Source organism: Diadema setosum, chromosome 2, assembly GCF_964275005.1.
Source record: "Diadema setosum chromosome 2, eeDiaSeto1, whole genome shotgun sequence".
NCBI lineage: Eukaryota > Metazoa > Echinodermata > Echinoidea > Diadematoida > Diadematidae > Diadema > Diadema setosum.
This window is the reverse complement of record NC_092686.1, coordinates 11944157-11962074: the sequence shown is the minus strand read 5'-3', so window position 1 is coordinate 11962074 and position 17918 is coordinate 11944157. Positions and strand designations below refer to the sequence as shown.

General features: G+C 37.3%; 1 protein-coding gene across 1 annotated transcript; it reads right to left on the bottom strand.

Moving 5' to 3' along the window:
- Positions 1-3373: 3373 nt before the first annotated feature.
- On the bottom strand, positions 3374-17587 carry LOC140246167 (ADP-ribosylation factor-like protein 8B-A). The gene is made up of 6 exons (XM_072325604.1): positions 17373-17587; positions 15480-15560; positions 14052-14125; positions 12809-12902; positions 10501-10639; positions 3374-7911 (listed from the first exon to the last, which is right to left on the bottom strand). Exons 1-6 carry the CDS (start codon positions 17493-17495, stop codon positions 7859-7861), a joined length of 564 nt encoding a protein of 187 aa, XP_072181705.1. The 5' UTR covers positions 17496-17587; the 3' UTR covers positions 3374-7858.
- Positions 17588-17918: the final 331 nt, after the last annotated feature.

The following is a 17918-nucleotide window of genomic DNA, read 5'->3' as shown; positions in this document are numbered from 1 at the left end:
GTCCACACATGATATCATTATTTTTATCATTATCATCGATTGTCCGATTTTCCTCAAACTTTCACTGATGTGTTCTATTACTGTTGATGTTTTATGCTTTCACTCAATCCACATTTCTCTTTGGGTTTAGGTTTCCTTTAAAATATCATACACACGTTTTCAATCCATAATCCAGCTTAGTATACAGCTTCTCTCTGCAGTCATATCGGTTGAGTTATAACAAACTATGGTAAGTTAAAGAATTCATTCTCTTTTTCATAAGTTCAAGAAGTTCAAGTAGCGATTTAATGTACAAGTCAATTATACTTGTGCGACGATGACATCAAATAAGCACCTTATTTTGAATATGTGACTGTCATCTTTTTGATCAATAACATCATGTCGTGGAAACTTATTAAAATGGTTTTGATCGGTGAAAATCAAATCGAACGTGACGTCGATTTGTATTCGAATGAGGACAACTTTGAAGTCATCCTTTGATTGTTGTTGTTGTGTGTGTATGTATTATGTAAATTCACAAAAATGTATGTTTTTATCAACAATTTGAAAAAAAAAAAATGTTTGATTTGAAGATTGAAGATTGTCAAAATAATTTTGAGTTTACTGAAGAAAAATAGGTAATATTTGTTTGACCGAGATCTAAAACTCTTCTCAGTTAACACAGAGGATTTCATGGAGTGATTTGTACTACATAACAACTTTTAAAATTTGGCTTTATAGCATATCGCTTGTGCTCTTTTTGAAATCAAGAAACAGAAATGTATGAAAATGTATTTTGCAATGCCAGACAGTTAAAGATAATGGAAAGTTACGATACCACATTACGATCTAGCGGAAATACAAGATAAGCACTGGGCAGACATAATAGGACTGTTCGGTAGTTCAGTGAGAATGAAACTTGTCATTTTTTTTTTTATAATATATGATTATTATTTCTAAGTCAAGAAAAACAGCTATTTTACCATCATTTATCACAATTCAGAAAAGAATACAAAATGCGGTAGAAAATGTATAGGAGGAAAAGATATTGGCAATTACGAGAACTATGAGAGGGAAATTAGGTTTGCATTTAATAAAGTGGGAACAGGTTGATTAATTGGAATATTATTTGAAGAGTTTAGTGAATATCGTGTTTTAAAGCTTATTTGATTGATAGAGCGCGGTTGGAACTTTTTTAAGGAAATAAACTGGTTTTGTAATGATTCAGATTTAGGCATTTTTTTTTTCTCTGTTATATACTGCCAACGCCTATGATTAGTGACTACATTTATTATTACAGGGCATGAATACATTGTGGAATTTACATATGATCTATTGAAGTGTTTTATTAGGATGTGAGCGGGAACCCTATAAGAACTGCAAGGGAGGGGTAGTTAAGGAGGGTTTTTCTGTGTGTGTACGTGGAATTAAGTTTATGTATAGATTTAACATGGATGTTATGATTTTTGGGTCACGTACCCATTGATCATTTTTCGATTGAGTAATTATTGTTGATTGTATATTGTCGGGATACATTCAAGACAAATGTTTTTATGAATTATGAAATCAAGTAAAGATTATTGAAAAACAAAAATGTGTTTGTGTGTGTGTGAGGGTGTGTCTCGATGAAATTTTACCTGTCATTGGTTATGTAACTTGTGCAATTCGTTTCTTCATATTCCCAACACCAACACCAGTAAATCTCCGCGATGACCGTCACAGGGGAGGTACTGAATGTAACACGGGGGTATTTGATATACAATGTACATGTATATGTCGACTGCTGTCTGTGAATTTTATAACGAAAGTCACGAAGGTCCTATTTGTGTCATCATATCTGTGGAGCTGTCAACATTCACACATTAAAATCCGTTAGGGTCCAAAAAAGCAATCAGGGAGATTTGTGGGAGTGCGCGTGCGAGTGCGCGTGCGAGCGCACAAATTAGCAACAAGTACTTGTAGGGTACCCCGTTGTTTTCTCCCAACAGACATGAATCCATGATACTCCCACAATGTTATTCCCCCCCCCCCCCCCCCCACAATGCCTGACTAAAGCGAAATATACGATAGAACCCCCACAATATGTACCTTTTTCTTGTCCGTGTGTGTGTGTGTGTGTATGTGTGTGTGTGTGTGTGTGTGTGTGTGTGTGTGTGTGTGTGTGTGTGTGTGTGTGTGTGTGTGTGTGTTATGAGCATCTGAACAGGTGAAAATACGTAACAAGTTACTAATAATTAGTGGAAAATGAGCAAATGGGATTCCATCAGGATCAATAAAGAGACTTTTTCTTTTACTTCTCTGGTGGAGATTTATATTCGCAAGTTTTAAAGGAACCTCTGGCAGAATCAAACATACAGTCAACCTTGCCTAAGTCGAATATATCCATTTGGACTGAAGAAATAGTTTCGCCTTGAGAGAAAATTCCACTTCAGAGTAATAAAAACCGGTAGAATATAAAGAGAAGAGGACTTGAAAAAACAAAAACAAAAAACAAAACCTTTGACTTTGGCGATTATTCAACTTATGCGTGGTCGACTTAAAACAAGGTTGACTGTATGTCATACTGTACAACTGGCTGTCTGTCACAATAATGCTGTCATACCAGTCACAAGTTCACCAAACCACAATGATACAAAACTCACACCAAACGGGGTGTTAGGGCAGAGGGCGATACGGCTCCTTGATTAAGAGAGCAAAGACGCAATAATTATTGTATTGACCTTTGTGGTACCAGAAATTTATTCCGACTGATCGCTCGGTTGACTATCATTGGGTCTCGTGGCTATGTAGTAAATTAATTGTAACTATTGTACTATTACGCAACAATTTACAATACCATGTATCAAAATCTCATTGCAAGATCGAAGAGATCTCACAGTTTGTAAAAGAAAGGGAGAGAGAAAAACACAAAACAAAACAAAACATGATCAAGCTTTGGGAATTAAAGGGACAGTACAATACTGGTTGAGGTGGGGATTCAGGTTTATAACATTCCTAAGTGAGATAATGAGAAACCTCTCATGAAATATGAAAGAGCATGTAATTTTAAGAAGGATTCAACGTTTATTTGATGAAAATTGGTTTTCAAAAGGCCGAGATATTAAAGAAAAAAGTGACAATAATAAAAGGTGACAGGCCATGCCTTTTTAAAGGATCTCTTTGTTTCACCTTGATTTTTGGATATCTCTGCCATTTCAAAACCGATTTTCATCAAATAAACTTTTGATACCCCTAAGAATTGCATGCTCTTTGATATCTCAGAGTGGTTTCTGAATATTTCGCAAAATGTTAAAAGCTAAATCCTCACCTCAACCAGAATTGTAAAGTCCCTTTAACTCCCAACTGCAAGACTTTACGACATAGGTCGACAGAAGGAAAAAACAGTAGACAGAACTTACTCTGTGTTGAATTTATTGTTAACGCTGATCATATCCCATAAAGCAAATAAATTCAAATTGGTGTTTTTAGCTGAATTCATTGCACTTGGGTCTTTGACACAGAAATGAAAATGTTAATTCACCTCTACTGTACTTCAACCACATCGTTAATAACATTGTTATCAATACGAATTTCCCTCCAGAATGCTCTCTTCATATACCAAAACACACACAGCCAATTTGTCTTTCTTGAACTGCTGAAATTTCAGTCTACATGTTACAGTATACACCTACAACTGCTAAGAGTTATACAGTACTGTGACCGTAGATGGACCCTTAATATATCTCTGCACATACTATCTCGGAACTGATAGCTTAATAGTAACCTGCAATGTTGGAACAGTCACTTGAGCCTGACGAATTGTAAAATGTATGTAGAAAGGACTTAATACTTGTATCTGTTGAAAAATCAAATTGCAGGAATCTTGGAAGTGAACGATGTACCAGGTATATTTATCAGTGCCATCTCGGAAGTCTTGACAACTTTTGTGTACATGAACCAAAATGTTACACATTCTTACTGTGATTTTGAAACATCAATTTCTAACAAATCATGCACAATTAAATACACTTGTATATTCCCTTATCAAAGCAACTGTAAAGATAAGGGGCAATATATATTGAGCATGCAGACAAGAAACTCCAACAACCTCATTTTCTTTGCTTGAAAAAATGTTGTCACATGTATTCAACTGACTATACCTTTTAACATGAAAAGTAAACAATGAGTTCAACTTCGTGCCACAATTATTGACTTCCAGCCCCCGAATGCGATGTTCTTCACTCAAATCGTTTCTCACCATAGAGTATCCTACTCTAGAAACCTGCTATCTACTTGAGTCATTCAGAGATGGTTAGCCTGTTCATTTGAGTGAAACTGTATTCATCATTACTAGGCATTGATTATTTCATTACTTATCATGCCGACTCAAATAATTTCTTGGCTGAAAGGTCTTTGAATCCTACTTAAGATAGACAGTTTCTTTCTTTTTTTTAATGATTGTTTTGAGAGTCACAGGGATTTCCCCTCCCCCCAAGTTAGTTTAGTATCTCTAAGAATGAAATGTTTTGTCCCTGTACGCGTTTAATAAGTGCATGTGGCAGCCTTGTCAGCAGTATCAGTCAGTATGGATAAATGGCTGCAATTGATATGATAACATTGACATCCATGGCCCATTATATTAGTGTGTGTGAATGACAGAAATTCTGATCATCATGGTAAACCGGGTAGTAGGAGTTTAAAAGTTCAATTTCTGTTAATCCTCAAGCCTATACATTTCTTCTTTTCTTTTTCATAACATGAAGTACACAAGCACACGAAAATACCAGTTTTAAAGATTTCCCGACAAGGATATCTTGGAGGAACACAAACATAAAATTGATTGGTATCATTCCCATTGACCAGATCTGTACAATATGTACAGAACTTGGACGCTGATGAATTCATTAAGAGCGAGCTACAAACGGACAGTTAATCAATGAACTTATCAAAGACTAGTGCCCTTGTGGATTCCACAAGGAAAATTTCTACCAAATGATCACATAATTTCATAATATTGATCAAAATCTCATATAAAACACAATTTGAAACTGACTTACAGTAGTGAATGAAAACACACAGAACCAGACAGACACAACATATAGTATGCATGTACGTATGTATGTTTATCTATTTACATTGTATTACACGCCAGAACATATTATAGACAAACGTCTTCACACTGCCACAATTGTGGCAAAATAAAGGAGTCATTTCTATGGATTTATTCCCCCCGCCAAAAAAAACAAAACAACAACAACAAAAAAAACCCCACACATTTACTGGCATGCCAATCCCTTTCGCCGAGACATTATCATTCACATTGGTGCATCATAGCAAGGAGAATTAATAAAAGGGGAATATCATCAAACCTGTAAGATGAGAAATCATAAGGTCACATGTTCAAAGTTGTCTCGTCCACAGTGTACGGCAGAATTTGTGGTCGTATCAGCTTAGGAAATGAAAGGTACGGAGTTTTGAGAGTACGGTGACTTCGTCGAGCAAGTCAGATTCAGATCGTCTTGTCACTAAACCTGAAAGGAGTCTGCTCACAACTTCCAAGGGTGAGCCATAAAGATGGAATAATTATTGAAGGTTTGGTGTACTTGCCACATCCTCTGCTCTCTACAGTGTCTTGCTTATAAATATCCAAAGCATTAGCTTGGACTCGAGGTGCGGAGCTATTCTCGATACAGGCAGTGGGCCGGGGGAGACGATGTGAAACAGGAGAGAACCTGGCAGGTCAGCATCAACTCTTGGTCTGTACTACTGTGAAAGAAGATCCCAACGCTCGTCATGTCGTGACGAACTCCTCACCCGGAGCGCTCTGCCTCGCACACCTGCAAAACTTGCGATTGACAAAACCTTGACCTCGCCCGCCAAGGGCAACTGAAACTTAGTGTCGGGCAAGTGACGTCTATGGGGGCACATGCCCAATAAAGAAGTATGTGGTCCTTGCCTAAATGTACAATCAAGCACGTGGTATAAATATTTTCCCTAATGCCCTGTAACCTCTTGTGGTTCGCCCAAGGTGACAAGCTATCGTACACTTAATAGTCCTCCTGGCGTGCCATGCTGCACAATAGATCACTCAGTCCTTAACCCCTACAGATCATTCGATGACCCATCAACCGAAGAGAGTACAAAAGACAAGTGGTTTAGTGTAATACCAGCGCTTCTCAACCTCTTTTTAACCCGAGGCCAATTTTGGCGCCTTACAAAGGTTTTTGAGGCCCAACTACATTATACACGTGCAGATCGAATACAAATCTTTTTTTCTTTCTTTTTTTTTTTTCATTTTGGGGAGACATCGTGGCCCACTGATTGAGAAGCACTGGTCTAATACTCCTCACTGGGCAGGAGAAATAAATTAGGGTGTTGCTGCAGGCACCAAATTAAGATTGCTTCCTTTTGAGGGCCAGAACACTCACTACATAATAAGAGGTGCAAACTATGATATATTTCAATAGACACAAGTGAACTGTTTAATCACTCTCCTTCGTAAAGCACATGATCAACACATATAACTGATGGAGATTATACATTCACACGCACTGAACTTAACATGTTGCAAAGAGTCAAAAAATTCCTACAAAGGTCAAATGGCATTTGAAAATATTCAAGAAATACTTGGAAATACATGTATATGAATTACACTTGATTAGAACACTGTACAAATATCGTGAACATACCCTTTTGCCTGTCACTTGATCACACGAAAAGATAACCAAGAATATATTCTGCCAACTTGCTCTCAAACCCTACTGTGCTTCAATAGCACAGGTATGTCCAAATGTCAAAATAAATAAATGCATAGACTTTGCCATTCTAAGACAACTCATCACCAAGAGCTAGCTGCAGAATACATGGCATCACTTCACTCTCTATTGTCTTGACAATAAACTTCAATCAAGCAGAAACTATCTATGATTAGTGGTTAAAAAAAAAGAGTAGCTCTTGAAAAAGCACAACAGTCACATGAAAGAGTACAGTGTCCTCTCTTAACATGTCCAAGGAAGAATTATATTTTGATGCAATGTTCTTTTCAAAATGTCAGCAAGACTAAAACATCTATTAAGTTGAATGTAGATAGTATACAGCCATTGTCAGCTAAACAGCATGAGTTTGCTGAAACATGCAACTTGGTAAATCAATGATTTCTGATTATGCTTGTTTAACTACAAATATAGCAACAAAAATATGCTGCAATATCACTATGTGCGGGTTACAAGTAAATGCACCGAGTTGCGTAGGGCTTGTTTCATATTCAGACAACAATGTGCATTCCTCAGCGCTGGCAAAATGGGACATTTGCGCATCAAAGAAAAGGGGAAGAACCCATAAGAGTATATTCTACATATGACTGAGCGTCTGGAAACTGGGGGAGCCAAAGGACACATTATTTGCAGCTTTGCAAAGAAGGAATGTACACTGGTATACATGGAGGGACTTTGTGTGGTGCAGTAGCCTAGGTGACGTTATGAATATACAGATGTACATACAGCAATGTCTCATGGTAGCTGTCAAAATACCACTACACTAGCGTATTCTCAATCCACTGGTGCAACACATCCAAACACAGTCTCCGAGTTGGATAAATTATGCACACTACACCAGGGCCCACTCACAACAAAGTTGTGAGAGAAGAGACACATCAAAGGAGATATACTGTATAGATCCCCCTCCCAAGGAAAAAAAAGGGTAATTCTTTGTCTGTTTTGTTTTGTTGCTGTTTTTACAAATAGCAGTAGTTTTTCTCTGACATCTTGGTTACTGTTCATCTAACATAATATACACAATAGACGACGATAATAATAATAATAAATTCATTCAAATCTATGTTGGTCGGCGTTGATCTCCCGCGATACTCTGCCAGTAGACAAGGGATTGTCAGCAGTCCAACCTAGCGACTTCCTCCTGACTTTGAATGCTGTATCAGCCATTGCAACGTGATGTCTGGAAGACGAAAAAGAAAGAAGGTATGGATATTTGATAATGAAATAATTCTGCTTGCATATGACAGGGCTCGACACTAACGGTGGCCCGGTGGCCCGGGGCCACCAAAAATGAAAGTCGGGCCATCAAATTTCCAAAAAGGGCAAATTTGGTGGCCCGCCTCGGGCCACCAAAATTTTTTGAAAAGTATGTCAATAAATTCGTAACTTTTTGCGCCGGAAATTAGCAGTTAAATTTGTTTAAAGGATGGATGAAAAGGACTGAATGAGTGCCTGAGAGTGAGCGTTGCAAGTTTGTTGAGTAGATATGTCCAACTTCTAATTCTTACTATCATAAAACTTGAATATTTGACTCATTACAAAAAAAAAAGGACTTTTAATGTTTTTTATTGTGTTTTTTTCGGGCCACCAAATTTTTCTCTCAGGCCACCAAAGAAAAAAGTTAGTGTCGAGCCATGCATATGAGCATTCCTATTCACTTGTTGGACAAATGCTTACTGACTGAAATCAAATCAGCAGCCAGGGGAAATCTTCTGTATTTGATCAAAATTATACTTACTGCACACAGTGAACTTACTGCTTTTATTACCCATAGAGAATGAGCTGATTTTGCTGTAACAGGCATTTTCCAGAGAGACCTGCCCATGTATTGACCGATTCGGGTTCGTTGAGGGCAGCAGACATTTTATGGCACAGGGCGCAGCCATAGTGGGTGTATCAGCCGACCCCCCCTGCTCTCCCCCACCCCGGGGCAACATGTTTACACGCACTTGTAACAAAGGTTCGCGCACTAAGCAAGCATTCGCGCACTCAGTACGAGACGCCTATTGGCTAAAGCAGTTTTTCATTCTGCGCGCGTGCTAATGTAGGGAGAGGGGTGGGGGAGTGCGGGGGGGGGGGGGGGGGGGGTCGGCTGATACACCCACTATGGCTGCGCCCATGCCAAAAATACACATAGCGCGTCACAGAATCGGTCAATACTTGGGACTAGTCTTCAACGAGTTAAGGGAACTATGTGTGTGATGGATTTAACTTATGTATATTATACAGGGGCGGATCCAGGATTTCCGTAAAGGGGAGGTGCCTTTACAAAATTAAAGGGGGGGGGGGGCACAAGAGGCCCCCCCCCCCATTTTTTCCTTTTTATTTCTTTTGTTTTAACAAAAAATAAAGAGGGGCGCGCGTCTGGTGCGCCCCCCTCTGGATCCACCACTGTTATATACTTTATCTCAGATGCAATATTCAAAATGTGTCATTACATTACAACAAGAAGATTTTCATGATTCTATCCATACTAACACTGACGAGAAACTGGGATGTCACATGCACATACTAGAATGGAACACTTTTGATTGGGGCAACTCATTTAGAACAAGAACTCAGAAACTGCTGACGGAGTACAGTGGCTTGGTAAATTGGCATAATGCTAGCAGCAAACCAAGACAAACAAAATTACAAGATGTATTACTCTGAGGCATTCCTGTTCACTGCCTGTTGATTTTAAATATATTTGACATGGTTAGGGGCTGCAGATAATATCCACACATACAGTATCTTGACAGCTATGGGAAAGAACCTTCATTAAAGTTTACTCACTGCTTTCCTGAGGTTTCTGGCTTGTTTTTTGTGTGTAATTTTTTAGATAACATTCACCTTTACATGTATCAATGTGCATACAAATTGTACACAGACAAGTCCAGGTAAATGAGTACACTCTGAGTACACCAGGCAATGATTGAAAAAGGTCTTGCACATGCCTCTCTAAATACACAGTTGTAACAATTATCTCGCTATATCAGGGTACGTGTATAACAACAAAGAAATATGAAGATTTTAGATCTACAAAGTCGTCTTGTTAGAGGGTTTCATTATATCCAACTGCTTTACCGTATGTCCCAAAAAAATTCAATTTGCTTCAGTGGTCAAATAGAAATGAGGAATTTTGCAGATCATGTCAGGAATCTCTTCCCTCCAAGTTCTGTAAATTGTGTTCACACATCAATATGCAGTTCCAAGAGCATCAAGTGCAAAACTTGGAGGAATCAGACTCATGACACTAGGGCTTGACAAACATGTGAATGACATTGAATTGTTGGGCATTCAATGGAAAAACAGACCAGCCAGTTTCCGAAAACTTGAAAGGACATCTAACCAATGTCATGGCAGCGCTATCATAATTGGCCTCTCCAGTAAGAGCACACTCCTTGACTTGCAAATGTATGTACAATGTACATATTGTAAATAAAGATATCTTTGTGTATGTGTGTGCAATTACCAGGTAAGAAGATGATTATATCTTATTAAAAATTAAGTGTAATTGCTTTTGAATTTCCTCTTTTTGAGTTTTGCTTTATGTCCTTCTTCTAAATCTACATACTCCAATCAATACGTGTCTGTACTTTTCTGTACATGTACAACTGTACTTTCATTATTTTTTTTTTTAGTCTTTTAAACATGTAGTTCTGTATGATAATATCATGGGTTTATGACATCACCTCTTGACCGAAATAGAGAAATACAGTAAATGGGTGCAAAGATTATCTGTATGGACCAATTTCAATTTTAGCGTCAGTTTAAGTGAGTAATTTACCGATGTTTTCCTTTTCTTTGCACGAGATGGAATAGCAGCAGATCTCCCGGTCCTGGATCGCGGAGAGGTTCATTCTCTCGATTAGCTCCTTCTCATCGTAGGCTGTGGGGATGTCTCTCTTGTTACCCAGCACTAGTACCTACAAACATCACAGATTCACAGGCAGAGAGAGTTGACAAGTGTGATGTACATCTTGCTGCTGCTCACATGCATTGCCACATTATAGGAGTTTGACTACAGACAAGTTATCGTGTGAACATGACTTTATTGTGTTCTTTCTGCTCTCCACTAGTACTCGCATTTCCCATATATTGGTGATATACAAGTTGTACACTATAGTCGAAGTCAAGACATATCAACAAGGAATTCTGCATCAATCATCACACTTTTCTCAGCACATGCCGAACACAAAATTCATAATTAAATAAACAACACTGCTACAAAAGGTAGGTAATATTTCTTCGAAAAATAAGGCAGTAATATTTTCAATACCCCATTGATGGGCTCAATGTTGCATTATTGACCTTTATGGAGAGATATGTTAGAAGACAATTCATGGCAAATGTGAGGGCTACACCAAATCACTCACTATTCAGGACTGGATTCAGAATATATCTTAGCTGATGGATTAATAAAGGGGATCGATATTCTACATCACTATTCTACTTCCTGACCAGTTATCGACACATCAGTTCTAACTTTGACTCTCTTATTACCATGAGCAACTTGTTTCAGTACTGTGTCTACGGCATTTTGGATCACTGGTCCCCTAACAGTTGACTCTTTATGTGCCATGGTATAAACCCCCTGTGTGCCACAATATTTTGAGACACCAACATAGCCATGCTTTGAGAAAACATTCTGTTTGGCTTGATAGTCAATCACCACATAAAATGCAAGCTATATGGGAGACGAATGGAAGTGCGAGAAAAGCTGTCATTGTCCTGCGGCATTTGCTGATTTATTGATCAGTTTGGGCGGGTTTGTGGGTTTGAGCAGAATATGCGAAGTTGGCACGGCGTCGACTGAGTCAGACGTGTAAACATGGCACATAAAGAGTTAAAGCAAATCTTTCAATTCTCTTGGCAATGGTTTCACCCTTCATGTGCCACCTTTGTATGCCTGACTCAGTTGATGGCCTGCCAAGTTTGCATATTTTGCCTAAACACACACACACAAACACTTCAATAAATTGCCTCCCCCAATGATTTTAAAAACATCAAACGTATTTCACTTCCTCGTGCATTTATGACATGCATATCTATCACGCTGTGTGATGATAGAATAGCTATTGGGATTTTTTGAGAAAAGTCCAATTTTCTGTTGTGGTTGTGACTTCACAAAATCTTGTCTCCCAGAGCTAAGCATACAAATATAAGTGCTTGTGACCAAGAATACACTTTTGCATTACCTTTGGGATTATGTTAAATTGTTTTGAATACTGATAATTTGCAAGAAAAATAAAATAGCTTTGTTGCAAGATTAACAGCAAAGCTGGAAAATTTCTCCACAACTTTGCTGTACTGTGTTTCTAGCATGAAAGCTTCTATCATGGCTTGCAAAACAAAATGTTTTCCCCAAATGCTCATGTATTACAGTCTCAGAATAATACAGCGCATGTTTACATCAAGGCACACAAAGAATTAAATAAATGCAAACCTGGATTCATGTACAATGAGTCACATTTTCACTACATTTGGTGATGAAGCAAGGCAGACACTCTTGTAGTACTTAGTTCGCCATTCACTGGTATCAAAGCTACAGTAACTCAACTAAAGCAGGCTCACTAATGAAAAGCTGTGCATGACCGAGAGATATGTGCTCTCATGATTGTAATGATGTTCTCCGTGGAAAGCAATGTCGGTACGACTTTGCTGGTGGTGTTGTCATTCTGTCAAACTTGAGTCTTTACCAAAATCTTCTTCATACATAGCTTGTGCAACAAAGCACATTGATGTTCTTTGCAGAGAAATAATCTCCAGCACAATATTGTGTTTCTGCATTCGTAAGACAGAAAAGTGATGCTAAACTGAGGATGACTTTCCATCTGTTTATTTCAGAGCACACCAGGCACTTTGCTGTCATATTCTGATCAAACAACAGCAATGTACCTTTCTCTGCTAAGGGTATGCTTGATGATGAAATCACAATTCATGCACAGCTATGAACTCTACTGAACAAATACACTAAGGGGTCATGATATGAAGAAATGTAATCAGTCACACAAGATGGACAAACTGTATGCACCGGAACTTCCTTACATAATGGAGTGTCAGACTGTTTTACGAAGAGACCTGAATCAACTTACTGGAATTCCTTGCAATTGTGGTTTGTCGAGGAGATTGTGCAGTTCGTTCCGTGATGCTTCTAACTTTTCGTGATCGGCTGCATCTACCATGTACCTATGGAATGGATCACAGTGAATGGGATGAGAAATGTTTTCATGAGAAGATTATTCCTCCATGCACAACAATTTGAAACAGGCACAACTTACAATGCAAATACAACATGGACACAATTTTCCATGCAGTATCATTTATCATTTAAGGAGCTGCTCCAATAAAAAGGACTTTGATTCATAAAATCGTCAGGACCCTCTATAAAAGCAATAGTACTAGCAGTGAAGGAGCTACATGTATCTGTGGCATATAAAACCAAACTATTATAGCTATTGTTACAATAACTATTATGACAATCCTGACTATCATTTCAAGCATTTTCACCAGTACTTTCACTTTTATCTTCACTTTATTGTAGCAGTAGTTTTCTATTGCCATTACTTTTATTCTTATTATTATTATCATTAATCATTATCGTCATTACCACGACAGTTATCTAACACAATTATTGAATGGATAAGAATGAATGTAGAGCGATTGACTTGATGAGATGGGAGATTCCATTTACTCCAATGCAAAGAAAATGGTGATTGACGGGTAGTGAATTCAAATGACTACTGACAAATGATGACATGTAGAACTACAAATGTACACTGTGAAGGTTCTACAGTGATGGATCAAATTTATGTTCATAATGAAGTTGTTCGCTCTGAATGGGTTAAAAGTCTCGATCACAACAGGACAAAACTTTTTTTTCAGCTACTTCATAATAAGAATTCCCTTTCAAACAAGGTTTGCAAGTTGCAAAGTGATGAATCAAATTTGTGTCAGTCTTACAGTCACAAAAAAGGAAAAATGTTCACAAGTTTGGGGTGTCTTTTTCATACAAACACAAATAGTTGGGCACCAAAAATCTTTTAGGGTAAATATTTTATTAAAGCTAAACTCATTGTCTACAGAGTAGATAACAGCAATCTCTTGGATTGTTTCAAAATCTGTAAAAAGAATGTGAATGGTTAACCACAGCAATAGTGAATCTTTCCATAGGTAGCAGCAGCATCTGGAAGATAACTTTAAATTGAAGTTGAAAATTGAACTGAAAAAAACTATTGAATGAGCACACTCCATTGTTTTAAACATTAACTGTAGAAACTAAATCCATTTGCATGATGTACAACAGTCGAAAGCCTTCATACAAGTACATGTACTTACACAATACAGTTGACCCCCCTGCAATATCTTTCCCACATACTTCTGAATCTTGGTTGGCCTCCAATATCCCAGAGCTGCAATGAACAAGACACAGACAATATCATTCTCAACAACACTTAGAGACCAACAAGCTTCAAGATGGTAGTAGACAATTAAAGAGCATACATGTAGGTCCATCTTTAAATTGCATTGTCTCTCAATTAAAAAAAAATAAATACTGTACTTGTTTAATTGTTTTCTTGCAGGCAAGAGAATTACCCCCTAAAAAATAATAATGAAAAAATCCAGAAAAGAAAAAAAAAATCATGAGTTTTAACTAAAACTGATGGCAACAGCTCATCAAAAGTCTGAAATTTCCAGAAATGGACGATTAAAAAAATTGAATTGAATTGAATTGAACTGAATTAAAGGAAAGTAAACACTGATTATACAGTAACATTTAGATAGACATATTTTTGAAAATTTGTCTAATACTGTTCATATTTACACCAAATAATTCTTCTTCTTTTTTTTTTGATCGACTCTATTCATTCAGGCCAACCTTCGTACAAGTCATACATTTATCATGGAATATTTTTGATGTGAGGAAGTTATTGCACATTTTGCACTCTTTGCACTCATTTTGCTAACATTGTTCAGTCTACATGAATTTGAGATTATTATCGGTAGTAAGGCATCCAAAGTCGGTGAAACTGAAACGAAAAACACAAATTTAATGTCTGAAAATTTCACTTTCACAGAATACATTTAACGGTTAAGACATAACATTTTACGATAAAGACTTGTTTATCTACACATAGTTGTAGATCGGGTATGACAAATACTCCACCATATATCATTATACAATTGTACAAGTACACTGTACATACTGTTGTTGTTGTTGTTGTTTTACAGAAAGAAGAGAAAGAGAGAAAAATTGGGGCCCTATACAGTGTACATCAAATAATTTGCCCCAAATTATTGCATACATACTTGTATGCAGTGTTGTACAGATTCTTCGGGAGGATCCAACAATATCTCTTTTATGAATATCATGAAAATGACCATTAATACACACACTGCTTTGGAAATGCTATTAAAATGTCACTTAAACATTAAATTTCTCTCTTAGACCTTTTCCAGACTGGCAGAAGCGCAACTGAAGTCATAATTACACTGAAGATTTACATCCAGCTGGCAAAATGGTGTTAATATACAATGTAATTCCCAACAATGCACTTCAGCTTCAAATATGAAATTCTCTCCATGATTTGGTTGTAGTAACTCAGATGTGACATGATAAGTTGTGTTTGTATGTGCATGATATCACAAATAGTGCTGCTAAACAAGAATGCCACCTTATCAAATACATGAAGTCCTGGATGTAAATTTAACACAACAATCTACACTATGCGATGAATCTCCTCCACCAAACTGCATACAACTTACCTTTATTGTGACATTTCCTTTTGTGACTTTCCTCATGTTGAAGCCTACTGTGGGTATCATGTCTTCGCTAAATTGTCCTGACTGCGAATGGGATGGGATGGGAGATAGGAAAACATTAAGTCAGAAGGTATGATTCAAATTCTCTGTTAATTTCATACATTTATTCAACATGACCAATCACAGCAAAAAACAACAATCAAACCATACATCAAAGAAAACAAAAATCAACAAATAACTGAAATTAAAGCAACACGCGAATGTTTTTAGAGAAACCTGTAAAAGAAAGTGATATAGGGCCTACATGTCAATTAATATATTCCATCAGCCATACAGTGTATACAATCAATGCTTATCGATATAGTAATAACACCTGCATGCTGATTTACTCTGCCAAATTGCCAACTGCCAACTCATTAAACACTAACAGACTCAATTGAACAAAATTAGACTCCTCTAGACTTCTAGCTGATAATGGTACACAGGAGGTTTCATTGTAGTTTCATGCTATTCATGACACTGCACACAAATATTCATTCCGAGAAATACACAAGGTGTGATGCTATAGAAATCTATGTTCATCACATGTGCTCATGCTGCATGAAGGCCCAAATTCACAAGATAAATGGAAAAAAACAACAACTTGGATTTTGCTACAACATATGCATTTCCCAGACACTTGCCCGAGTATACTCGGGACTCGCCCCCTAAATGGGTTAAGATATTTAGTCCATGGACTGAAATACATACATGTAGGTCAGAAATATGGCTGCATACACGAGGCCTACCCTGCTGAACATGTCAGCATGCATTCATTTCGGATATTCTACGACACTGAAAGAATAAAATTACAGCTGTACATTGTATGTACATTGTGCAAATTCATTCCAGTAATCTTATTTTCTACATTATTAATTATTAGCCATGATCACTAGAATTTAATATGATTACTAAAAAATCTAAGCAATACAAGTATTCTCGTAAGATGTAAAAATTTACTGTCAAGCAAGCTGCCCATGATTCAACCATAACGCCATCCAAAATTCGACCGGCTGCTACATATACAGTGTAAAACATAAATTACACATGTATCTGGCACGGGAAGTTGAACCTTGGCATTTTTTATTTATGTGTCTAGATATTACAAGACAGGGTTCAAGGGTCAGGGTACAACTGTTAAGTGTATTTAACTCAACTGCGACCAACCCAAACATGAAGCGTCAGTATAAAATTAACTGTGTAGGCCCTACAAGGTTTATGTTATCAGTGGTTATAGGGTCAGGTTGGATCTTTTAGTTTTAACGATCATGTGACAATGCCTTTATATAAAGCAGGGCAATGAAAATGTGCCTCTTTTTTTTTTTCTTTCTTTGACACAAACAGAAGGCATCTTGTTTTTAGTCTTCCACCGTTAACGTTACAGATTTAGCTTTTAATTTACAGTAAACTTTTAAATCAATTAAATTTACTTAGGCTACACTGCTAGCCTCTTGGATCAGCTACTGAGCTAGACAATCTAGGCAAAGTTTCTAGTAAAATTTAGGGTCAAACGTTAGGTAGAGGGGGTCAAACACTGTGACAGTAAATTTAGTAAGATTCTAGACCAAGCATTTGCTAAGGCTAAGCGCAGACCACTTTTTGGCATGATTAGGCCTAAGCAAGAAAACTAATAATCATGTTAATCTGTTAATAAGGGCATCGAATGGGGATAATGAGGAAATTTTATCGACACTTATTTATTTAGACTCTAATAAGTCTATTTTATTTCTTATTCGGCAATGCAGCACGCAGTTGATACTGAAATCATCAAGATATTACTGTTCTCGTAGCCGTAGTCATATTCATACGCATTAAACCATGCACTTGCAGGAGAGATGCAGATGTGGAAACACCTACCGAAATCACATTGACAAACGTTGTTTTCCCCGAGTATTGCAGCCCAACCAATGTAAGCTCCATTTCTTCCTTCCAGAAAAGGCTTTTAAGCCAGTCAAGAAATCTGTTGATGGCTGCTAACATCTTGACTGATGAAAAGATAGTCAAGTTGGTGATAAATCGTAATTCCTGTCAACTAGCAGTCAAACAAGCGTTTGACTAAAGAGTCTATGCACTGTGTAGGTTCCTATGTGTATTGTAAGTCAATGTCTTGTAGGCCTACAATTGAGTAAGAAACGCCGATATCCGTATCCGAACTGCCTTTCTTCACACAGCGATTATGTCCTACACAAACGGGTAACTGTTATGTGTGTATACAATGTACGATAAATGATCAACCCAAAATGATCTCATGACCCTTTTGTCTCTTCGGTAATATTTTATTACAGCTGAAGAACTAAAATATCACTATGGTCTTGATTTGAAAGAATCATATTTAAAAATCTAAATTAGATATAATTGATGGAAAGATATTATTGCTAGCTGTTTAAAAATGCTCCTTTTTGT